General features: G+C 36.9%; 1 protein-coding gene across 5 annotated transcripts in view; it reads left to right on the forward strand.

Moving 5' to 3' along the window:
* Positions 1-487: 487 nt before the first annotated feature.
* Positions 488-26,372, forward strand: part of LOC139979659 (FHF complex subunit HOOK-interacting protein 1B-like) — a 32,926-nt gene continuing 7,041 nt past the window's right edge. Inside the window, exons 1-11 of one of the 5 annotated variants that reach the window (XM_071990672.1) lie at positions 488-634; positions 2,383-3,313; positions 8,746-8,904; positions 9,729-9,815; positions 11,234-11,251; positions 13,441-13,482; positions 18,785-18,952; positions 19,646-19,725; positions 20,381-21,900; positions 22,610-22,788; positions 25,139-25,334. In XM_071990672.1, the coding sequence (XP_071846773.1) occupies positions 2,507-3,313; positions 8,746-8,904; positions 9,729-9,815; positions 11,234-11,251; positions 13,441-13,482; positions 18,785-18,952; positions 19,646-19,725; positions 20,381-21,900; positions 22,610-22,788; positions 25,139-25,334 (3,256 nt within the window). In that variant the 5' untranslated portion in view covers positions 488-634; positions 2,383-2,506. Of the gene's footprint in view, positions 692-2,382; positions 3,314-8,745; positions 8,905-9,728; positions 9,816-11,233; positions 11,252-13,440; positions 13,483-18,784; positions 18,953-19,645; positions 19,726-20,380; positions 21,901-22,609; positions 22,789-25,138; positions 25,335-26,372 lie in introns of all 5 variants that reach the window. The other 4 variants (XM_071990671.1, XM_071990674.1, XM_071990673.1 and 1 more) reach the window with 4 other exon arrangements.

Below are 26,372 nucleotides of genomic sequence, written 5' to 3' on the forward strand. Positions count from 1 at the left end.
GTGATATTCCAAGCATAGTAGCCTTTATCGATTGCTTCGATGCGTCGTCATGTGGTGACTCCCCCTTTCACAGAAATAAAAATCTCGCTGCGCAGGCAGCACGATCATCCTGGATTGTATATTCCAAGTGGGTTATCACTAGCTGATTGACACATATCATACCGGGTATTATCATAAATTAGTTTTTAGTCTTTCAATCAAAGTTTGCTCAAATTTCTTAATATTCGCTAAGAAAAGTCAATTTAAGCAAATATATAGCTAATCTAGTTGGGTAAATTGATCTCTTTGGCTATTATTTTCTTTTTATGAAGCAGTGCTTCGTACTAACGAAGCCAAAATTTCCGTACTGGAGTTAATCTTGTTGTCTCAAACACGCTTACATATGCTATCTAGGTATCGTTTGGCACTTACGTACCAAGCGCAAATTGTCGGTGCAGCGGAATGCAGCTTTGCAACATAGTGTACTACACAGCTGGCATTGGGAACAATCGATGTACATTTTGAGTAGAGCAATAGCATTTCTGATCGTAGAATAGAGAGATGACTTGGAAACTTTAAACAGTATAGGCCTAGTAGCGTCGTTAAAAACATTATGATACTGAGGTATACGACACTGAGTGTTTTGTGGAAACTGGTAAACGCTTTAACCGTTATTCCTGTTGGTCTATTGCATTGAACAGCTGCTTCATTGGTATCTACAAGTTTTTCGTTTATTGAATTCGTATTCTTTCTCATAGCAGAAGCTACACTGTCAGTGTCACAATCTTAATTTTCAGGATTTTTGAAACAGCCTAGGCCCATATCTAGTAGTAGTATACCTACTTATTAAAAGGGTATGAGGCTAGCCTATTCTAATGTAATATGATGGCTAACGTTACACAAGTTGCGAGTTATAGTACTGTAGCCGTAGGCTAACGTCAGTTAACTTAGTGGTACTGAACCTGTCTAAGTTCTCATAAGTTCTCATAAGCACCTACTGTATATGTAGCGTAGGTCAAAGCTTTTTCAAGTTTGGACTTCATCAAGGGCTAGGCTATACTACAGTACTAACACTAACAGTGAGGCGTAAATAACAAAGCATATATAGTATAGTAAAGGCTTCATAATTGACGCACCCCCGTAATTGACGCATCTTCAATTATTACTAGCAACGATACAGCAGGCCAAACTTTTGCAGTCAAGTAGAATTACATATTTCATGAGTTTGAATCCATTTCAGCTATTTGCTGACCAAATTGTGGTATTTTTTTAAGCTTTTAACACCCTCCCCCCAGTTTTGCACGTTTTTTGGAAATCTTACACCCTAAAAATAACCAACATTAGCTCACTATGATAACACTTCTCTCTGGGACCTGACCTGTCTGAGCTTACAGGCTCAGCATAGCAAACAGCATCTAAAGTCAATGGATGTATACTAAGGCCTACACAACAGTTAGCTTATCGACGGATGTGTCAATATAGGGGTATGAAAGAACTTGACACGGCAGACATTTTGTGGTCAAATTCTGCTCAATTGTATGGTGCATAAGCTCAGAACCTTAAATATTTTGAGATCATAACATTTCTGAGGAACTACACATATGAAAAACACATACAGTTGAGTGATTTGGATTTTTCCTTGATAGACATCGTTGATCAAATCCTTAAGTGCGTCAATTATGAGCCCACCATGCTACTTAGTAAAATAGTACTGTATACTTAGTAAGGCCATAAGCTAGTCTAACTTTGCAGCGTAGGCTATGGGTCTAACCAGGTATGTTGTTTAATGGTATATGTTAAATTCGTAAAAGTAAGGGCATTCAATTTATTGTTCTTTTATACGATAGGGGTGATATCCCTGAGTATGCTCGGTGGTTAAGTTAGAACTAATCTTCAGCTAAGTATGTGATTTCATCAATGTTTGACTGTGCCAGAAGTTGAAAGAACTATACTATGGTGAACGCCATCCTTCTTGACCCCAACTGGGTGAATAGCTCCCACCTAAGGAATACATTGCACATATACGCACATTACTAGCAATGGAAAACATGCATTCTTACCAATTACGAAAGTCCAAAATATACATACTGTAAACGTTTGCAGTACTCAATGTCGTTTGAAAGAATCTCAGTGTTTTGGCTGGATTTCATCTTATTCTCCTGAAATTCCCTGTCTTGCGAATTTAAGTCAGTTCATTTTGAGAAGTCCTTGCACTGGTATACATAGCAGTAAAATTAGGATACTGATAGAGTGTACAGTAACTGTATTAAGTACTGTGTGATCCTGTGGAGGACTCAGTGGAGGACTCCTCATGAAGGCATTCACGACTTTAGAGTTTTAAATTATCAATAATTTTGTACTGTCAATGGGCATCTTTTTCCTTTTCTTTTTTGTCTTTTACAGGTCTCTGTCAGTAGATGTCATATTTAAGCAATGGGTTCTTTGTTACCTGGCATCACCTGAGAACTCATTACTTTGGGAGAAATCAAATTTCTTGTCAGATTGTGCAAATGCACCATCCGCTATCATGAGTCGCATTTTTCGTAGATCTCATTCGAACAGCAAGAGCCATAACTCTGTGAAGGCTGTGATACCATCCAGCCCAGACAGTTCTCAAAATGGGTGGCAAGAGGAAGATTCTGACACCGCCGACCCGTCCTCGGTCCGCTTTGACGTCTTTTATAACCACTGGGGTCAAATAGGTAGCACCATTCACAAGGGCAGCAATTCCTCTGGGTTCCAGAGGTTTCACTCTACAAAGGTGGGTCCCGATGAGGTGCAGAGTGTCGTCAACTACCTCCAGCAGATGGTGACGCTGCTGATTGATGAGGACCAGCCCTCCGAGGGCCAAATTGGAAAGATACTGGAATACACCAATGCACAGAACATCTTTGAAAAGATGTTGGTCTGGGGGGAGCAGACGGGAGAGTATTCCGAGGATGTCAAGCACGAGCTGCTGCGGTGTTTCGAAACGATCATCGGCCAAGCGAAGCAGCCAGTTCTCTTTCAAGATAGAATCCTGAACCCGTTACTAAGACTCCTCTTGAACTGTTGGGAATCCTGCAGCGAAGTGTTAGAACCGCAGCTGATCCTACTGCTTCACCAACTCTGCGTTTCATTGACCAAAGACCAAGCCCTCTTGGAGTACTTCTTTCATGCCAGTCCTAGCAAAGGTCCTGCAAAGTTTCTCCTGTTTTCTCTGCTCATCCCATTCATACATAGAGAAGGAAGCTTAGGTCAGCAAGCCAGGGATGCTCTCTTACTATGCATATCTGCATCTCGGGAGGCAGAACACATCGCCAAGTACATATCAGATAGTACAAACCTTTGTCCGGTAAGTTCCAGGGCACTGATAACCTCATCATCTTGTGTCCAATATCTATCTTAACAGTTTGTTACATTACTGTACGTTTCAATGAGTGTGCGTCAATTTCACTGTGTGTTGTTCAAAATACATTTATGTATGCTGTTGGTAAAACTAAGACACTGGACTACTGTAGGTAACTTTTTTTGCTCAAAAGTTTTGCTTATAAATACAAATAGTAGGAATATTAAAGTAAATTTCACACACATTTTTCACACAGACATTTATACACAACTGTACGTCTCATACAGCCCAAAATGTTGACGGATTCAAACTCAGGTCACAAATTATATCTTATTCATTCATTGAAAAGCTAAAGAACTCCAAATGAGAAACTATTTAGCTGAAGTGGATAAAAATTTTCAAAATTTCATCGCAAATTGATGCTTTCAGAAAAGTTTCTGTACTTAAAGGAAATAATTATTTTAGATCTCATCCATGAAAACAGGTCACTATGTTAGAGGAATTACAGAATATTACTCAGATTGACATTAGTCAATGTCCTGTGCAATATTAAGACACCTTCCTACAGTAGTGCATGTTTCCACCAGTTATACTGTACAGTAGGTTCATCATCATGGAGCAATACTTTGGCATTAATCATGTGGATATATAGATCAGATTGGAATCTTTCTACATTGACTTACATCATTTTGAAATTAATGTGACTGGTCATTGGTCAATCTAAGGACCTATAGTACAGTACAGTACATTGAAAGTTGGATTTATGGAACTGAAAGTATGAAAATTAACTCACAAAGGATATATATACTGTAGACAGTAGGATCCATGGAAAATTTATATTGGTATATGTACGTCATCATGATTTAAACCACACTTAATTGCTTAATCATTGATTGTGGCATTCTGGCATCCATGGTCAATTTATCTGCCAATATTTCTTAAAAGTCAATGTTTGGCGTCTGAGTTAGTACAAACACTTTTCTTTGAATTTTCTCAAAAGTTGGATACATACAGTACATGTGTCAAACAGATATACATTTTATACAGAGAGCTCTGATTTTAAATGGCATTTTTGTCTGAGAAGATTGAATTTATTATGGAACAACCTGAACCACTGTTAGGCTTATATGCTGCAGTGCTGATGAACTGATCATACTTTACCTGTCATTATAAACTTTAATTCTTAATTTGATGACCTTATCTTAGAAGGCAAATCCACTGCAGGATTTCCCTGGGGACAATAGTATAAGAATTTGTTACATCATCAGAACTTATATGGATTTGCATAGGAGTTGTTTACAGAGCAAACTTTTCTGTACATGTTTATACATTCGAAGAGAATCACAGACTAAACAGTGCTGCAATTCTGAGAGCAATTCCGGCAAAAATTCTTCTGTTATTTCAAATATATGCTAGAGTCATGATCAAACTTTTGTTACCTATTAAAGTTTTAGTGAAACATACATGTATGACATTTTCCATTAATGTTTCAAATTGCACTGTAAAATGGTATACAGTATTCCAGTACAATGCTTACTGTAGCATGTGTGTACAACAAAGTAAGGACCTGTTTGTAAACACAAGATCTGGCTTCGATCCACCTAGCCCTTGGAGATATCACATTCCTGACGAGGTGAACTACCGTACTGCATCTGGATCAAAAGAAACAATGTTTTCAAGAGAATCGTGTTGCAAGATATGGATTGAATGTCTGCTTGTGCATTGACAAATTAAATGGAACTTTTTACATACATGTACAGGTATGTAAATTTACAAGATCTACGGTATCTATATAGAACTTCATATATGATGTGGTGTCACAATTGAATCGATTCAACTTTATACACCAAATTTGATTCAGAACGTTGGTATTCGCCGCTGTCATAAATCCCAACATAACAACATCATAGTAGTTTTACTTTGCTTTGGAAAAAAAAGTGCATAAATTTACAGGTACTGCACACTACAGATTAAGGAGATTTAGTGTAAACACACATGTGCTCAACTTTATAGTTTTATATTTCTTCCATTTGTGTTACAATATTTAATGGAAGCCTTTTGATACATACTGTACATGTATGTACATACAGGACAGGAAGTAACTGTGGGTAGTAAGTAACTGTACACTCTGTAACAGGAAGTAACTGTACACTCTGTGGACAGTTTTTATATATAACAATGATACTGTCCTACTGTATACAGCTTATTAAACTTCTTAAGTCAAGATCAATGACTTAAAGGCTTCAGTATATACTGTCACATATATTGATTTCATCTCAAGTGCAGTAACTACTGTATGTAAAGTGGGTTACTGTACAGTATACTGCAAGGGTTCAGTATGCGTCCAAGTCATTCTATCAAATGCTCTGCACGGAGCACTCTACAGTAATCTACTGAACTGGACAGTACATTATAAGCAGATGTACTGAGCACTGTGTCGTTAACCAACGTTACCAGCGACAGTTGACGAAAAAACGCTAGATTTGCGAAAATAAAACCCTAGAAAACGCTAAATTGTAGTTTCCCTAACATTCGTGTTGTTTGGAGTCAATTTAGCACAGATTCGTAGGATGAATGGTCACCGATCACAAAATAGATTTTGAATAGATGATTTGAGTGATACAGTAGTCTGACCCAGAAAATTTGAAAAAAGTATGGAAATTTTCGGTAGGAAATTCCGAAGATTGGGCAAAAATACTCAAAATAAATTTGGATGGGTCTCCAAGTAAGAATTTTGTCTAAAAAATCTGAAAAGTGGTCAAATTTTGGTAAATTTAACTAGTTTTAGGCAAAAAACGGTAGAATTACCAAAATTAGAAAAAACGTGCGCTAGAACCCCACAAATGACTAAAAACGCTAGATATAGTGTTAAAACGCTAACTCTGGTAACACTGTCGTTAACTCTGGGTGTGGAGATAATGACTCACCCAGTCGTGGCCCAGACTTTCAAAAGACAATATTATGGTTATAGATCTGCAGATTTTGTGCTTATCACATGCAGAGAATCTACATGGTACAAAAACCTTTGAAGTACTGTAACCCATTACTACTGGGTACATTATGATAGATATTGCATACACCTATATACTGTATCAAGGTTCATTTTAAATGGCAGATAACACCTCTGAAGTTAAAACAAGGGTTTTATTACTTGATTTGAGGACTTCTAATCATACAGAGAGATTGTTGCATGCATGCATACATAAATTTGGTTTGTTAGTTATATATGCAAACTAATTTGTCCTTTTTTATATCTTCTGATGCCAATCATTGGAACTGTCCCTATGTTTTGCGGAGTGTGAAAAGTGCTATACTATTTGGTAATTCGCCTATTGTAACTGATTGTAAAGTATTGTATAGTGGGTGGGTTATTGTGTTAAGTTGGAAAGTCAAATCCATAAATCTTTTGCATTATGTACTATTGTACACGTGAATCTTCTGCTTGGTAAATTAAAAATAAAGGTTATCCTTTTCAAAATGGGACTCAAAATCTACACGCCTTCCTTAACTCCATCTGTACCCCATCTTTACCCCATTATATCAAAAGAATAGCCATGGACTATATACTGCGGTTTCACAATTCAACCTTGAAACTTGTGAACTTAGTTTAATAGGAATGAGTTCATGACATACACATAGCATGTATTATATGCTGTAAATGACACATAGCACTTGGCACAATAAAAGCGTGAAGTTTTAATGTGGCATTAATCATACCACGGTATCCCTTTACATATATACATAAATACACAGTTTTTGCTTGTTGCATAGTTATTATGAGGTTAGTATTATTACTAATGTTTAACGTTTACTATGACAGACCATTCGGTTACACCATCAGTACTAACTTTATACAATCATTACAGTACTATGTACTGAACTGTGCATGTAGTTTTGTATGTAGCAGTACTGCACGGCCAAACTTTTGCACACAAGAGTTTTGGTCAATTGCAGGTACAGTAGTGTATGCTCCCCAGTGTACAGTGTATGCTATGCACTGTGAGATCATGTGTAAGTCAAGAATAATCATTCATTATTAGATGTGCCCCAAAATCATACACAGAGTTGACATGTATTCAACAATTTGAATTGAATTGAAATTTTCCTATTCTATGCTTACTGTACATAAATTATTACAATTTTTAACATTAACACACCTGTTGAGTAGAGAAAAGTTTACATATTGCACAGTAGCTCAATACAAATCTCTTTAAAGTTCCTCTCTAAGAGAAATGTTACTGTGTTAATTTAAGTCGAGTCTGGAAGTTGGCAGTCCAGGCTGGCAAAGTTGGTCCCTAAGTACTGAAGCAACAGTTTATACCAGTTGTACAAAATAATGACTGTTCCCAACTTCCCATATATATACAGTACCAACAACCAGCAACAAACCTCCCGAACCCCCCCCCCCCCCCTTCCCCTTTCTCCCCTCTTGTCCCATGTTTTACAGTACTGTAGTTTAGGTGGAAACTAGTTAAATTGCAAATTGTAGATACAATTGTTAAATTTTGATTTCCTAGTTTAGTAGTGTATTTATTTCCTCTACATGTCAGCTTCGTGGATTACATTTTGTCCCATATACTGCACGTGTAGAATATACAAATCATTTTGGAAAGTTAAATAATTTTTATGTTTCTCTGTGCACACAGAGATATTTTTGCAAGGGAATTGACACACAGATATTGCACACACATGCATACTGACAGATGTTGGCTATATATATTGCATGTAATGATACATGATGTCAAGGCTAGTCAAGTGTGAAATACTGCCAGGGTGTGACCCTGTTTGTCACTGGAATTGTGACTGATTGAACAATATGCATTGTCCACAGTTTGCAACATTGTCACTCTTAATTTTCCCAAATGTACTGTGTGTAGTGAGAAATTTTAATACAGTACTTTGTATATTATAACCGTTTAAGTAAACAGATATCCTGTGAATTAATCACAAAAAAGTGATTTAATACTGATGTTTAATACGAATATCATTCATAGGAATGGTAAATATGGTTGGCATTTCTCACTTCCATTAACCGTCCATGTATTTCTCTCATGCCTGTCTGCCTGTCATAGTTTCAAGGCGACTGTAAACTTTCAATTGAAACCGCAGCCAATCCCAGCAATACAGTAGGCAGCCTAACCTACAGTAAACCTACATTGTATTTTACACTCTTAAATTCTTGTACAGAAGGGTTGCTCGTATCTTGATGGATATATCATTATGTAATGAGACTTTGATCTTTCAATCTCTGCATGCAATTTCAGCAAGTCAGTTTGAACTTAACTTGATGAAAGGCTGACAGTAGCTGCTTTGCTGTTTGAATGTTTCTCACAAAATGCCTTTTTATTACCAATTGAGCTTAAAAAAAGGAAAAAAAAAAAAAAATTCTTGGGATTTATTTCACTAACATTTTACCATGGTTTTTTTTTGCTTTGCAGGTCTTAGCCGGTGGCCTTGGTGCTCTGTATTCACGGCTGCCACGTAAACTGGACATCCAAGCTGACCATTGGCACTGCCTGACAGTTGAAGATGTAAACAGCATCCCAGAACTAACCATGTTCCTCAATTCCTTGGAGTTTTGTAATGCTGTTGTCCAGGTGATTGTGATTTCCATGTTCCTCTCAATATTTTGCAATATCTGTTGATAGATCATATAAAGGTGACTGAATCTGGCAGTTGTTTGAGGTAGCATAGTGGGAGTTTTATTTATTTATTATTTTATTTTCACTTCTATTTTCTTTCTATATGAACAGTTAGGTTTTCTAGCAATGAAAACAAAGTATTGTGTATGCCGTAAATAAATCAATTTTGTGCACTTTGGTAAATTTTCATTTTTAATTTTTTTAAATTTTTTTATTGTATATTATTTGTCGTGAGTGAAAGTGTTTCCTTCTGGCTTTCACCATGCATGACAGACAGACAACCACACTACTGCTGATGTTTTTCAGCATTGATAAAACTTTGAATGTTAATTACACAAGTTTTCAGATTGTTGATTTGGAAGGAATTAGAAAGTAGGTTTAAATATTACCCAGGAGTAGGTCAGTCTAAGCCGGCAGAGCCAGGATGTAACCAACGATTATTTCTCCTCCTTGCTCACCTGCCATCTCACAACCTCAGCACTTCACTCTAATGTGCCTAGAGTGCAGTTGGTAACAGTACTTTATATCTATAGATAGTTAATTAGTAACAGCCTAACGTAAGTGAAACTGGTCACCTGTTTGTTAGGAGATTATGGTAAGCTTGTGAATATCCAAACCTGTTAAGTTGTGGAATTTTCGATGGGTTTATGGAATAATGTATACCTGCTTTGAGTGAAGATAGGTAAAAGATCTAGTATAAATCCTTAATGTACTTAAAGTATAAAGCTAATATAAGATTTGGTATTTACATGATGATTTAGTTGTAATTATGTCTGCAGGTTGCACATCCCGTGGTGAGTGAACAGTTACTGAGGTACTTCAACGACGGTTTTCTCGTTCCAGTCGTTGGACCAGCCTTACATCAGGTAAGGTCACTAACTGTGCCAGTAATTTAGTATGAAAGCCACTTGATTTGCACAGTGGTAGTCTACATCACTGTTAATTTCAGTGCATATATATTGTCAAATTATAATTGTAGAATACTTAAACAATGTCATGGCCTCACATTCAGGGCCATAAATATCTGCCATCAACATATGAATAAATTAGCAAATTTGCAGTTTGCTGAAGAATATTTGAGAGTTCATAGATTATTTTCTAAATTTCTTCTCATGAAAAGAAAAAATGATATTTTGGATATTAATGTTACATGTTTAAAACACTGTTGGTGTTATCATAGAAATGTTAAGATAAGACAAGACAAGATAAGATCAACTTTATTTAACCCTACAAAGGGTAAGTGAATGCTCGCATAAAACAAATGTTCATAGCAGTTTGAACATTTTGCATACATGTTTTAGTGTAGTTTGCTATACCAAACATTATTCTTTTCCTTCATGTGGAAGTTAACGATAGTTTTAGCCTGAACTGATTTCAGTTTCTGTGTGATACTGGAATCCTGGAGAACTATACAGTACAGGAGCAGCTGACTAACATTCAAAATAATGGCCTATACAGGGTACAATATATCTGTAGTTCATATGTACTCTACAGTGACTAATAGGATTCCCTAATAACAGATTGTTTACAGAAATCCACTTTCTCTCCTCACACCGTCGCCTGTGAATTTTGTTTTGTACATTAAGTGTTACCACGGTAGCTTTCTAGGATTCCGTTTGGATCTGTGGTTCTGCCATTTCATCATGCTCTTGTACAGTTTGTGAATTGGGTTGGACGGTGGTCTGTACATTGTATTAGATACACAGCAAAGTTACAGAGTCTGGACTTGAGTCACTCAATAGTCTCTCCTATAGGATATTATCATCCTTGATTTAATTTGTTAATTGTTTCCTTGTAGAGATAGTACAATGAACTGACAGAATCCAAATTAATGTTAATATCTTAACTGAAGAACAACGTCTAAAGGGGAAGAGTCGTGTTAACACAATTTTATGTTTACACTGAGATCGTGTTTTCCCCGGATTTAGTTTTGGTTACTAGACAAAGAAGGTATAAAATGAAGAATTTTTTTTCCATACAGCAGTCAGTGGATGAACCTGGAACTATCGATTACAAATTCATATTCTTCAAAAAACCTTGACATTCAAAGGTCGCTTCTTTTCTCATTTCACCTTGACGTGCAGTGTCAGTTAGCCTCAGCCTGCAAAACATTCATTGTTCTTTGCAAGATGGTCTGAGTGACCTCAAATTCCGGAGGGTTGCCTAAATAAATATTACAAATTGCTGTTATTTCAAGGTTTAAAACTACATTTTTGCTCTATAATTGATTTGTATATATATGATGATATTTTGATGTACTTATTAATCTTCTCTCTTCTTACAGAATTGTATTGAATTTGAGGTAAATGCGATCAATTGGTTGGTACTTGGCCGCTCAAAGAAAACACTCTGCTTTATCTTTTTCATTCATGACTATTACTAATTCCATGAGATTCTTTTTGCAGAGGGTTCCCTTCATCCTCTTTAAATGCTGCCAAAATATTATTGTTGTATGGATTACATGTCTACAGTGTGTAAAAAGGATGTCACATTGGAGGAAATGTTATAATGAACATTGAGAACATGCCATGTGCATTATTGTACAGTAAAGAAATTTAAAAAAAAAAAATGAATCCCTCAAAAAATTCCTTTCAGCTTCATGTATAAGCAACTGGGCCAGTTGAAGATAAAATTAGCATAACTTTTTTGTTAAAAATTTGTGTTAAAAATACAGTGTGAACTACAGCAGTAATTTGAGACAACAAAATATAGATACTGTATATATATTTTGTTTTCCTGGTAAATGTTTTGTTACGATGTGAAGAGCTGATTGAGAGCTTAAACTAAATATTGTAGGTCAGTCATTTTGATTTGTTGAGACTTTGTTGTTAAAAGGGTTTATTTCTAAAGAAGGCAAAAAAAGTTAACGTGGTGAGGAAAGTATCTTAGACTCAGTTTGTACAAAACTTTGTGATCTTTAGTAGTCTTGTATTAACAGATCTCAAAACTGATTTTTGTCATGCTGAAACTCATCCTTTGATTATATATTTACTTTATACTATAGCAGCATGTTTGTACATATTCTTGACTTATCAGGGTATGAACTACTCTGACATATTAGACCATAATGTTCAGTATTTGCTTACTTTTAGCTTGAATATCAATTGTTGGCACAAAGCAAATATACAGTATTAGGAAAGCAAAGTAAATTTATTCTTGGAAGATGAAAAGAACTACCTTCTTAACAGCACTTCAATTATGTAGTATAAAGTATACATACAACTTTCTGCAACCAAGGCTAAATTACTGTGTGTGTATGTATATATATATATTTATTTATATCATTATGTGTATCATCAATTTAGCACATCGATAATCTCCAACAACAGTAGGTGGCAATAAGTGCTAAAACTAGATTTTGATACGGCCTTTACATAACTGGCAGTCAAATTTGTGAATGAAAGTCCAATTTAAAAAAATGCATTCCCATTTTCCTTCAGCTGGTACAAGGGGCCAGACAATGTAAAATATATAGTTTTATTGAATAGAAGAATATTCCACTCCCTTAGTTTGCAAAGCCCATCTGAATAATATCTTGTCCCATTATGTAGCTTGAGTTACAGTTTACATGATTGAATGTAACCATGTTGAACATATTAACACTTAAAACTCCAGGAAGTGTCTAGGTGGCCGATGATGTAATCCGAGTAGAAGATTGGAGTAGCTTTATTTGTCTAGGATAGTTGTATAGCCTTCTTATTCGCACATCTTTGAAATCTGATCCACTTGTAATGTTTTCTTCTGTGAATTTATTGGATTGCAATATTGTGAAGAAAGACAAAGACATTTGAGGCTCAATCAAACTGATGACATTCATATGCTGTATTGTGTTTACCCGATTAATGAATTCACAAATGATTAATGAGCAAATTGGTAAATTTATACCTTTGCCATACAAAGGCTTTGAGAATGTGGTTTAAGGATGAAGAAGATTTCCAGCAGTTTGCCAAGCAATCAGGTTTAGCTACCAGAAGAATGCAAATTTAAGAATGACATTATTATAAGTTGTTAACATTTTATCCCCAAAATTACTTAAAATTCTAAAGTAAAAGTGAAAGTAGTATTGTATAGGACTGTAGGTATAATTCCCTTCCATTAACGTTAGATTGCAGCATTCACTTTAAACAACAATAACTGAACACATTAGTAATGTTATTACAAGCCTTCCTACTGTATGCTTCAATGTTTTCATACATTCTCTCATGAGGTTACCAGCAGGTTTAGTTAAATACTGTATGTAAACTGCATGCGATATAAATTGGAAACTTTTTGAACAAACCCAACCTGAATATTTGCTATCATTTGACCACTATTTGACAAAAAAAAAGAAAAAGTGAAATCTGTAATAAGGTATGGATTTTTTGTTGTTGAATTATATATGACTTAATAAGCTGCAACGTGAATCTTTACTAAGGCATTGCTCTTTCTGTTGTTCTCCACCTCTCTGTTCATCTTAATATTATGATTTCCGTTCTTGCAAACTATCTTCAGTTTTCTGCCGGATCTTGGCTAAGATTCAGAAATGGTGAATTGGTAGGTCACTCTATATATATACATACATGTGGTGTTGAATAATTGCGGTGTTTCCTTGCATGCACGGTTTTTTCTCATTAACCCCTTCTTCATCGCTTGCCGGTGTCTCTGCCCGTCTCCTTACTAATAACATTTCTTCATGCGATATCTCGAGGTAAGTTCTCTAATTTGAATGTAGGAAGGTGATAGTGCACCTTGGCGTAATTTTATAGCATATAGTTAAAAGAGGGGAATTGTTTTAAAGTTGAAAAGAAATGATAGTGCAAGACGCTTCTTGCATTGACTATTTCCGTCCTGGGGTTCCTATGAGATAGTAAGAAAAGCTTGGAGAACATATTTGAAAATGAAATTTGGATTCCTAGAGTAAACCCTGGGATCATATTCATGCAGTCATTCATAGTATGAACTGTACAGTACCTGATACTTGACATACATGTACAGTGCTGTAAAGTTTAAAAGTGATTTGCACACATATAAAGCACATAGTGATACAAGCACACAGAGAAGGATCCATATATCTTGAAGCCCTTCACAGAACTATTATAAGACACATTGTATGTATGGTCTATGCCATTTGTTAACTACTTTGGCGTATCAGGTACTTCGTCATCTACAACCATCTGTCTCAACCTGGGCTCTAGGGGGTCTGTGAAATTCTTTGAAGGGCTCTGTGAGGGCAAAAGGGTCCGGTGGAAGGCGGGGGAGGGGGTGGGGGAGGGTGTCTGAGAAGAAAATACACTGTACAAAAGCCAAAGATACTCATGAACATTTAAAGTAGACTGGCAAGACATTCGGAACAAGTCTAAAAGTGCCATCTCTGCCAAAAAGACCTTCACCCCAACAACTTATTGAACAATTGAGCAATTTGTGATAAGCTGAAAAAAATTGTCCCTATCCCTGCTATAACATAAAAAAAAAAATGAAATAATCTGTTTTATGCATTAATAACCATCACAAGTAATTGCACAATATTTTTAGTTCCTATCCAAGTAAGGAAAATAAGATATTAATTTTTATTTGTCAGCAACAGAACAGGCTATCAGGATAGGAGTTGGTACAATTTCTTCTAGTTGCTTTGATCGAGTTCTGTATATTTAAAATTGACCACCCCCCCAAAAACAAATGGCCAGTCGAAGAGGATATTAGTGGCCTAGCCTTCAATCACATATATTCTTTCTGTTTTATATTCTATTCATTTGTGAATTGGTAATTATGTATAATCTTGCCAAGATAGATATTTTAGGTTGTATTGACCATGGATTGCAATCCTATACATGTATTTGCTTCACTCCTCACTCACCTGTCTCCCTTACCTACTGTACACACACCTATCTACCTTAGCCTTATATTGGTCCCTGGGTAGTGCAGCAACAACATACTGTAAAGCAGCAGAGTAGGAAAACCTTATGGAATATCCTGCAAACATGTTGGCTATTATTAGCGATTTCTCTGAGCTAATATTCATGTAGCAGAGAAGCACTCCCGAAGCAAAAGGATGCTTTACAACAAAAGGAACTGTCGAACACTCTACTGTTGTTTCCTGTTTTTATCCCTTTTAAAACCCATCAGGTTTTCGATTCATATTTAGCATATTTTTGTCAATTGGCTCCGACCATCAATTTCCCACAAAGCTGGTTTGGGTGGTGGGCAAGGTTTTCCAACCCAGTATTTAGCAGTTTCATCTTAATTTTTATTTTGTTCTTTCTCTGTACTACATCTTTGGAGAATGTTTCTCTACTTCATACTTAGGCAAACAATATATTGCATCGATATATGCAATAAATTATGCATATACGCAATATATATTTGTTTTACATTTAACGGTCAATTTAGCACGTACCACAATATAAATTAATATACATTGCAAATCTTTGATTTGAAAATTTTGTTTAATATCTACGCCTGGTAATTCTTCTCACAGCTTATGAAACGACGTGTTAATGAATGTATAACATATATCTTCTTGCATCCCTTACGGTACATTTTGCATTTTTCTGTATCGGTTGTGGTTTTACTGTACTCACCCTCGCTGCTCATAAGCACTTAACGTTAACATTTTGTGATTGTTTTGCACTTTTTTAGTTTCCCTCAACTTGAACCCTGCATGTTTGATATCCTTATTAATGTTCCTTTGTGTTTAATTACTTATTGCTTTTATGGTTATGTAATTTCCACAGCTACATGTATACACTGATGGCAAATTCAGAATATTTGCTGGTTAGCTCCTGTATGCATTCAATGTATTGTTTAAATACATTGAATCCTCTTGCTCAGCGCGATTTATGAATGCCTAAACTTTCGGAAATAAAACAAGTTGTAAGTTTTGCTGCATGTAAGTAAACTTTGAATTATCACCTAGATTAGAATTGGTTCTAAAGTAAAATTTACACCAAAAACACCCCTACTGTAGGCTGACTGATAAATTTGGTGTAACTACAGGATAGTGGAGATACCAGAGGCTTTTCTTTCTGGAGATGGAGGGGGGGGGGGCATGGAGGAGGGAGGGAGGATGAAGGTTCCATTGGCAAAACCTAGAGCAGAAGTTGAATATCTGCCACCCCCCCCCCCAAAACAAACTAGAAAATTTCACTTACTGTTGCTCATCTCTTAAAAGCCCAATCTAAGGCTTATATTAAACCTACAGTAGCATACTGTACCTACACTGTATTATTATACTGCATGAACACACGAGAAACATGAATACTGTACTGTTTTCGTATATAATTCCTGTATAAAACTGTTGGAACACAAGGTCAACAAGTCTCTGTGATTTTCAACGTTTTTATATAAATTTGTCAGGCTTTCTACAAATTGTCCACAATTGCGGTTTCATACGATGAGTACCATAGACATCAAGGAAATCTCAGACCCCTTTTATGGTTGCAGAGATGGTTGAAAATGGTATCATGTCGTAGAAAAATGAAACCGACAGAAAAGAGACAGCCGTTGCCAGCAAGCATATATGCTAAAATACAGAAGACAGTATACATGTATAGTAGCTTCTCCTGGTCGACAGTACCCGACGGACTAAATGTTCTGTAAACTTCTTTTTACTGTGTACTGTATGTGGGTGGAAAATGAACAGAAAATGTTGTATGTACAGTATGCTCGTGGTTTAAAAATTGGCAGGGTTAAGGTTTATTTAGATTGGTTATTGTTCTGCACAGTATAATTTGTTTTGTTGTATTATTCATATTTATTTGTTATTAATTTTGCACGTATGTATATTACTTCGGGATGGGACAGAGGTTTTAACATAAGAGGGCGATTTTTCACCTGTTGGAAATATACCACTGCATGAGGAACCCTCATAGTTGTTCAAAGATAACCATGAGTGCGGTTCTAGTTTTTAGCTTTATATTCTGTGTTCTGTCAAATATTTGACTTTATAATCTTTTTCTTGAATACTCTATACCATTTAAGCCAGCTCCTCTCTCCTCCCCATCCCCCCACCCCCTCCTTCCTCCCCCTCCCTTTCCCCTATCTCCACCTGTCACAGTAGACAGTCTCTGCAGTACTCTATGCCTTGTAGTATAGATATCAGAATTGCATATACTATGTACGTTTCATGTGCCATGCTTAATCATATATATGTAAGTGTACCTTACATATATAACGCATAGTTTTAATAGTTGTATGAAATATTAGATAAAAATGCCAACCAGCATGAGATATAAAGCATAGTAATCAATGCTTAGTATAGCCCTTTCAAAGAGATCTCTATTTTGTAAAGCTATGCAAATACTATGTACAGCAGTTAAGTTGTGAAGAAGGAGAGGTAAAAAAATCTATAGGCTGCAGATATGTATACTGTGCATGGCATGTGCAGGTACGAAAAGCATGAAAACAGCTCTACGTATTTTGCCATTTTGATTTTAGTTGCCTCTAGGGTTAGTATGTATCTGTGTAAGGCTTGTGTCTGCTCGAGATATTAAGCACAGTTAAAAATTGCTAATTTCAGTTAACCATGATTGCCATAGACTAGATATTCTGCATGCATGTGCATAATATATCTGTTCAGTATTATACACAGTTTGATATTGAGTGCAGCTTATTATCATCTTATGTATATCTTTTGCATATATGTTGATCATAATACAACTGTTATTAACTGAATAGAATATTATTTATATATGTATAAACAGTAAGTATGAATATATTTAAATATTTCCTGGCATCGAATAGCATTGGGACATTGATCAGAGTCAACTCGACCAGCCACTTTAAATTTGATCCAACACGGCTTCAAACATATACACTATAGCACCAAAGTTAGCTCTATGTCACAAATGTAAACACCTGAAACAAGTACATATATGACACAAATACCTACCCACACATATACACTAAAAAACAACAACATATCATAGCACCAGTAATAGGGGATCGTTTGCTTAGCTTGACAATCCAGTATCAAGTATAAAAAACCAAGGTTATTTGACTCTTGTTACTGTTTATGCTAGCATCTGAAGTTGACTCGAGGATTGTTGGAATATAAATGTTGTAAATGAAAATTGGACACAAAGAAACATATAGCTGTTTTTCAGCTCTGCCAATTTTTTTTTTAGTGTTTATCATTAGTATACATGTATGTACATAACACTGCTTTGTACATTTAAGTACTTCCATGTAGCTTATTAACACAATCTGTAAAGTAAATAGAATCCAAAATAATTGCACTTTAATTCCTGTTTATAGTGCTAGGCCAGACTGATAACACTTAGAAAAATGTTAAGCCAGAGTATTTTAAGTAGTTGGTGCATGAATACAGAAAGCAGTAAATGGCTTGTTCAAAATAGGGGGGGGGGGGGGGGAGGGGCGGGGCATTTATGCCATTTTGGCTAATTTGCAGCTATTTTATATTAAGCATGGCTCTCAAGTATCAGTTCTGTTAAAAGTCATCAAATCCATTTAAAAATAACTAAAGGGACAGTACACTGAGGCAGATGAAAGCATTGATTGATAATTCTGAAATTCATTGAAAGACTACACCAAAACTTACTAAACTTGGGTCACTGTAACACATTTGGAACACAAGATTTCTGTCAGTGGTATAAATATCTTGGAAATAATTGTTTCAAACTGACAGAGAAATAGCTCAAAGTGTGTCTTGATGTGTAAAGCATCGTGACTGTTTTAGCATATCTAGCAATTTTAGGGTCACGTTACCATCATCCCTTTAAGAAACAACTTTAGGTAAGGAACCCATTTGGTTGCTATATATCGTTCTCTACGATCTGATAAGCTCTGTAAATTAGGGGACTATATTTCCATCTTAATTTTTTCCCCCCCTTCTAAACAGGCCCCCACAGAAGAGATCACCACAGCCACTGCCTACGTGGAGCTCTTCTTGCGTAGCGTCACAGACCAACGGCTGATGAAAGTTTTCCTGGAATACATCTGCAGAGGGTGGCATGACAATAACAGGATACTGGACTCCCTCCTCAAAAGAATTGCATCAAATAATAAGGTGAGCACTATCGAATGTTGCTATCGGAATTATTTAGGAAAGTCCATCTAGGTAACTTTATTTTGGACCGACTGTTAAAGAGGAACATCAAAATTAAACCTATTTGTGTGAAATTTTCATTGAATTACTACACCATGGGTACTTTGTGATGTACAAGAACTGTGAAAAGTGAACTTGAAGCAAATAGGTGTCACTGTGACATCATACTGTACTTTTCTGAAATATCTTCTTCAAAATGGGATGCATAAACCGTTGATAGCAGTACTAATACACTTGTTACACCACTCTTTTTATATAAAGTACTTTTTGTAAAATTATCCCGGTTAAATAAACTTGGAACCATACCCATTCGAAATTCGAACCGATAGGTTCAAAATAAACATAAATTTGATGGTAGTCTTGTAACTGTGTCGTAGCAGTTTGGCTGTATGTTCGCTTGTGGTAAGAACACAGCAACACTGTCAACTAACCAAAATGCGTAGCTCAAGCCATCTTGATCTCAGTATTACAAATCCTGTTTTAATACCAAACTCTGCAAATCCAGCACGTTTTTGAGACAGAGACATCACCCCTAAATAGCAAAGAAAATGTTATTAAGGATGGTTCCAAATTGCTTCCTGTTTTGTAAATATTACCTACAAAATAAACAAAAGTAATGTTGTGTCTACTTCATTCATCTTTCTCTGATTTCAGCTTTGTCTGGTTACTATGGCACTAATGTACACACTAGTAAATATCAACTGTGAAGATGTCATGATGGAACTTGTTTTTCAGTAAGTCCCTCTTTCTTACTTTCTTGAGAATTGCCTAAGAAAGGGTTCATTCAGAAAAAAGTTTACTAATTTCAGTAGAAGCCCCTAATGGTTTGGTGATAAATCATTATTCCTGTTCTTATTAAATTGTGCAAATTAGGGTGTTTTTTTTCCCTTTGGCTGATTAACACTTTCAGCTGGTAAAGTTTGATTGTTCTTTCCTTCGATGTGTTCCATTTAATACAAAAGAACATGATTATTGATTTTGGTCTTCTTTCTTTTTCAAACTTCTGATGACAATGGTAAAAGAAAATGAATGAAAAAAACTTTCGCTTTTCATTTGTCGTTAGTGACTTCACTGTCTTCAAATCACGCTTTTCAGTTGAAGACAACAGTTTGCGACATTCTTCTCACCAATATCAAACAAATATTTTGTAAGATTTATCAGACACCGTTTTATAGACACAGTCCTAGATTGCAGCCTATCAAACTAAGACCCATCCTTGTTTGCTTTTTTTTACCAACTGAATTTTGAAATTATCAAATAATGATTTGTTGAAAGCTCAGAAAGCTCTAAAAACATTAAATGAAAGAGATAAAGAGTTGTAGAATGCAAGCCGGTGTTGTATCGTACAACCACTGTGTCATAGCATATTTTTCCGTTTTTTTCCTTCAGACACCTGATGCCTTGCAACCATATAATGGCAAGCCAAAGAAGAGCCATATTAGATATCAACTATATCGGTAGTAGTGCTCAAAAGTTTCTCTCCTTGATTCCAAAAAGTTGTGAAGTACGACTGGAATCGACGTGTGTGTATTCAAAGGAGACTGCCTCAGCTGGTGAAAATGGACCCACTTCTCCAGAGATGGTGCTCCTTGGGAACAGAGGGAGGGTAATCTTCCACAATTCTCAAGAGGACCTCCTGGATCCGAGAGCAAACAGAACTATGAACAATACAGGCGCAGACGCGAACGGTGCCGTAAACGGATATGAGACGTGCCTGATAGAGTACCTGGACGATGCCCGTGATGGAATAGATAGATGTAGCAGAGGTTGCCAGACGTGGTTCTTGTCCTATGACGGAGTTCACCTACCTCATATGATGACCCCCGGTTCAGATTCATTGATGGAGACACCTGTGAAGAGAGAGTCTCTGACGTCACCATTCTTCACCCCCCGTAAGATAGGCGGCAACTTTTCGTCACCAAATGAGCCGAGCAGTTCGGAATCTAATGGTCGTTCCTCGACCAAAAGGAGGAGGAGAGGGCAGTCTCCGGACGGCTCAAAATCCAGTAGTCCAGGGACGTTAACATCGACCATCGATGAAATTCTCAGTTTGGATTTAGGGGACGTGGAGGAAATGGACATGACAGAGGTCAGTCTCGCAGACATCTTTCAGGGTGAAAAACTTAACATCCTCACCCAGGAGGATGAACTCCTGAAGAACGGAAAAGTTGAGAGCAAGACGTCTCTTCAAGGCGGTCTAAGCTTGACGCACCCCAAGAGGGTCTCCTTGAGTTCTGATAGTGCCTTTTCGAGTAACAATTCTCCGACCACAGACACTGCCAACCTTGAACAGTCTCAGAGACGTCACGCTGCACTCGTTGAGAGGGCCTATTCTATGGATGGATTAAGGGGGGGAACCTCAGAGGTAGCGGACAGCCTGAGGAGTCCAATCAGTTCCCAGAGTTCCTTGAGGGAGGTTGACGAACCCAGTGTGTTTTATATGTACGATTCAGATTATGAACTGTTCTCCGGGAGTGGACAGTTTGGGGACTCGCGAGAGGGCTTCTCTTTTGAGGCCGATCAGATTCTGGAGGCTCTGGGTTATGACATGGATGCCTCGTCCCCCTATCAAGATGGGATGGGGGACTTGAAGAGCTTGAGTAGCATGATGGAGACCGACGTATCATTTTCGCAGCAACTTCAGTCACCGGATAGAGACACTCTGGCTTCATCCTATTCCTCCAGTAACAGCTCTCCCGAACGCAGGAACAACCGCAGTAATCTGTCTGGTGAAGACAAAGCCAATCCAGTGCCTTTAAAAGCCTCTCAGAGGGAAAAAAGAAGGCCTGACCTCTCATTACAAATGGTCACCCCAAGGGCTCCATCTAATGGGGACATGAACGCCAACCTGTTTGGAAGTGGCAGCCCCTACAGCCCCATCGGTACATCCAATGGGCAGCCAGACACAGGTATGGTTTATATCTTAAACAACTTTACCTTCCAGTGTTTGACTCTTTGAAGAAACCATTTTATATACGAGGCAAACGGTTTTTGCATGATGATGAGAAACTGTACGTTTAAAGCGGATTAGTCAACCGCATGTTGGAAACAATTCATAGTGCTAACTACAAACAGTTTTACCACCTGTTGAATCATTTTGTTCAGTTCATAACCAGTTTTGTGGCCTGAAAATCTCAAGAAATGCACAAAAATCCCCAATGATTTGGCTGTACAGTATGTTTGTTCTGATTAACCTCTTGAGTAGAGATGCCTTCCGTCAGTGAAGGGCTTACAGCACTGTTGTAGTTCAACCTTCGTAGATGAAGCCTACTGTGTATGCAAGAATTCTAGTTTTTGTTGTCTTTATAGTCACAGCTAACTTTCAGCTAGTAGCAGCCAGTTTGAGATAAAGAGTTACGTACTTCAATGTCCTCTTGTGATAAAACATCACACATCTTTATCAACATTAATCTGATGGAATATTACAAGTTATAATATGTAATATGTAATTTCAGTAAAGAGTTCATACAGACAACTGCTTTGAGTTTTTGCCTCATGCCTTCCAGAAATGATATGGTCTATAAACATTTCAGGACACCAATCGGCCAAAATTGAAACTATAACTCGTAGATACCAGTAATCATTTGTCCTGCTCTTCTTTCGTTTCATTTCTTCCAGGTCCGTTCATCAACATCCTCTTCAAAAAGTTGGAATGTATGATGCAGAATTCTCTGTACATGAACCTTCTGCTGACTGGAATCATCACTAGGCTGGCTTACTACCCCCAGCCCCTTCTGAGGTCATTCCTTCTCAATACAAATATGGTCTTTCAACCCAGCATCAAAGCTTTAATTCAGGTCAGTCAAAAACATTGAGTATTTAAATTGAGTAACGGAGGGGATGGGATGGGGTGGGGGGGTGGGAAAGAAGATATCAGCTGATCTCGGTTGAATTGATAGAATATTCAAATGTAACAGCAGGGAAAACCCCACCTCCATTTTGATCCTGGTAAAAGAATCAACAGCCCAGAGGTATTATCTCCCAGCTTTTCCAGCTTTCTGATCACAACCTCTTCTGAGGCCATTCCTTCTCAGTAATAAAAAAAGTTTTTCAACCTCAGTGTTTAAATGCTCTAGTCAAGATCAGTCCAATTGTGGAAGTCCTATGTCAGAGTGTGTGAAAAGTTTCTCACTTGTGAGGAATAGCCTGGATCAGTGGGGAGTAAAGACTAAGAACAAGCAAGTGGAAAATTTTGTGAGCATGAATACATAATCTTTATGGTTCTCATGTGGTCAGGAAAACAGGAACAGTCTGGAAAACAAAAGGGGGTAAAGGAAAAACCTCTTTTCTAAAGTCTTAACAGTCCTTGAAGTTTGAAGTTTAGTCTGTAAAAGTGAGGAAACCCCTAATATGAACACTTTCATATGATATAATTTAAACAAGCAAGGCTATAAAAGGGAGTATGAATCCGTAAGAGTATGAATATGGAATATCAATCCGTAAGGACGAGAGTAGGAGTATGGAGTATGAATCCGTAAGGACTAGAGTATGAGAAGGGAGTATGAATCCATAAGGACGAGAGAATGAGAAGGGAGTATGAATCCGTAAGGACAAGAGTATGAGAAGGGAGTGTAAATCTGGAGTACGACTACAGACTTACTTCAAGTGTACTTCATCAGCCACCCCCCTCGACATCACACACCTTTTCAATGCAAGCAAATTTGTCTTTCATCTCAGATTCAGAGCTAAATGCAGGCCAGGAAAAATTATTGGAACATCTAACTTAAAAACTCGAAAGAAATCTTTCGGTCTTTCAGTTCAGTTTGAAAACTCTAACTGAGATTAGTTAACCTGTAGCAAGATGTTTACTCAGTTGTAACAACAGCCTATTTTGCTACTTTCAGAAAGATAAAAATGCCCATCAATAATGAATTCATTTTCAAAAGCAATGGAAACAACTGATACAGTTCACCAAAAAGTTAAACCCAAACTAAAGTAAAAGAAAGTGACTTTCTTTCTTTTCTGCCTTCAAATTACAATGTTGCCTATCGGGCATAATTTATTATTGACAGAGTTAAAGACATGACAATCTTTGAAATATTCAAGAATCGCTCTGAACATTAAGTGCATTGCTTACTCAAGGGGGATATCACTAGCTAAGAAGCATCCATTATAAATGAGTCACTGTGGACACGGATTAATGTCTCTTCAAAGTCATATGTCAAAAATGAAGTTACCATTGCATATTCATGAGTTCATTTGAATTCTATATATTTTTGTGGTACAACAGTGCAGTGCTTGGCTCTTCCGGTTGGACACAGTTCTTCAAAGCAGATTTTATTGTTTTTTTTTTCATATTTCTTTTTTACTACTTCACAGAGGTGTCTTGGTAATGTTTGCAACAAAATAATCAAACTTAAAATGTTTCATTTTGACTTTGCTGTGTTCAGTGTAAATCACTGGCTATTTATGAAACTGTTCAGTACTATGCAGGAAATTTTGACTCCCTCACAAATTAATGGGACGTTTATCTCTTCATTTGCAAAAAAAACAACTTTGTAATGGTTTATGCTAAATGTAATTTAGCCAATTCAGCAACTTTTGATACTGTAGTTTGAAATTTAGACTAAATTTTTGGTTTCATTCCTTTAAAATGCCCAAGTATAGTCCTACCATCCAGGGGAATAATTTATTGCTCAAATTTTGTCATCACAGACTTGAAGGTAATGCATAATTTGACTCTCCAACCAATACACTTTGTAGGTAGTACTGAAATTTTCTGTACTATTTTTTTATAGCTAAGTATTTAACCAGTGGGATAGCGGATAAATTGCTACCCTCGCTAACAGATGGTAGCAACTCAGACGCACCGCACAGTTTATGAGATACCTTTATACATCACCAGGCAGTGCATTGTTCTTATGTCTTCATAATAATTGATGCATTTATTCATATCTAGGTTATCTCCTAATCTTCGAGGTTATCTCCTAATCAGCCATCCTACTTAAGTTTCACTTAGGGTTATCCAATTATCCCTCAGACTTTTATCTTTCCAACCTGCATCATTTAGACATCATTCAAAGAAAAACAGGAAAAGATAAAAAGATGAAAGAAAGCTTTATTTCTCATTTGTATTCATATTCTTTTTGCTCATTTCCTTTAAAGAAAGTGTTTTGACATTTTTGGTATATATTTTTTTCCCTCCAGGTTTTGAATTCAGTAAAGAATAACCTTGATACTTATGCTGCAACAGTCAGTGACTGGGATAAGAAGTTACTTCTAGCCAAGCAGTACCTCTGGGCCAGAGAAAGTGGCCAGGACCCGCCCAAAGAAAGATCTGCTACTATCCTAGAGGGGAAAGAGAACCTACAGGCACGCACTCGGACTGGCAGTCTTCTCACTCGTAAGTGTAAAGCCATCTCATATCCACTGTATCTTGTTGCTGACATCGATTTTCAATTTTTTTGGGGAGGGGGGGGACACTTTCTATTTTTTTTTCTATTTTCACCACTTTCTCATTTTACATCATGCACTGCCATATCGCCTTTGGTGGAAGAAGGATGGGTATATATGTCTCATCAACTTTTAGAAAGAAAAAATAACTTTTGAGGTCAGAATTTTGCAAACTTGTGCCATTATTTTGTATGTTAACTTTTGAGATGTGGCTAGTAATGCTTACTGATCTTATACAAAGACAGTGTTACTGTACTGTACTGCAAACTGCTACACAGTACAATGACTCTGACCAAGAAAGCTTGTACAAACAGACAATTAACAAATTAAAAGCTATTTCAGGGAACATGTGGTCTTTTATGATCACTTGTGTTCCCTAGGTTTTTGGGTAGCAAGACAAACCGTCAATGTGAGCTGTATACTAATCGCATCCTTCTCACAGTGTCCCCCCTACCACCCCCAACTCCCCATTATACAAACTCAATGAATCTGGCAATATTAAGGAGTGCCTTTAGTATTAATGTTTCATGATGCAGTGAAACAGGGAATAATTTATCTGGTATTTGCATAGCTTGCCACACAAATACAATGATGTATTTTTGTAAAAAATAAAAAAAATGACACACAGCATGTGAACACTAAATTATTACTTGGTCAAAGGTGTATCTGTCATACATTCAAACTCATGCATGCCCCCTACCGCCCCCCCCCCTCAAAAAAGAAAGAAATATAGAAAAGGGTGATGACACCATTGCTGTTGTTATCTTGCACTGAAAGAAGTAGATGAGCCTCCTCAAATAGGTAACCAACTTGATGGTTTTTCAGAGCTTAGTCGCTTATAATCAAGAAGCGTGTTCTTCCTTTCCCCCCATGGGCTTCAAGTAATTGTCTCCTGTTGAAAGTGTGGAATAACTATTGCTAAGGAGATGTTGATAATCCGTCCAGAGAGCCACGGAGGTGTCTGTAGCAAGTAGGTTGCAAACGATGT

The sequence above is a fragment of the Apostichopus japonicus genome, chromosome 14 (assembly GCF_037975245.1).
Source record: "Apostichopus japonicus isolate 1M-3 chromosome 14, ASM3797524v1, whole genome shotgun sequence".
NCBI lineage: Eukaryota > Metazoa > Echinodermata > Holothuroidea > Aspidochirotida > Stichopodidae > Apostichopus > Apostichopus japonicus.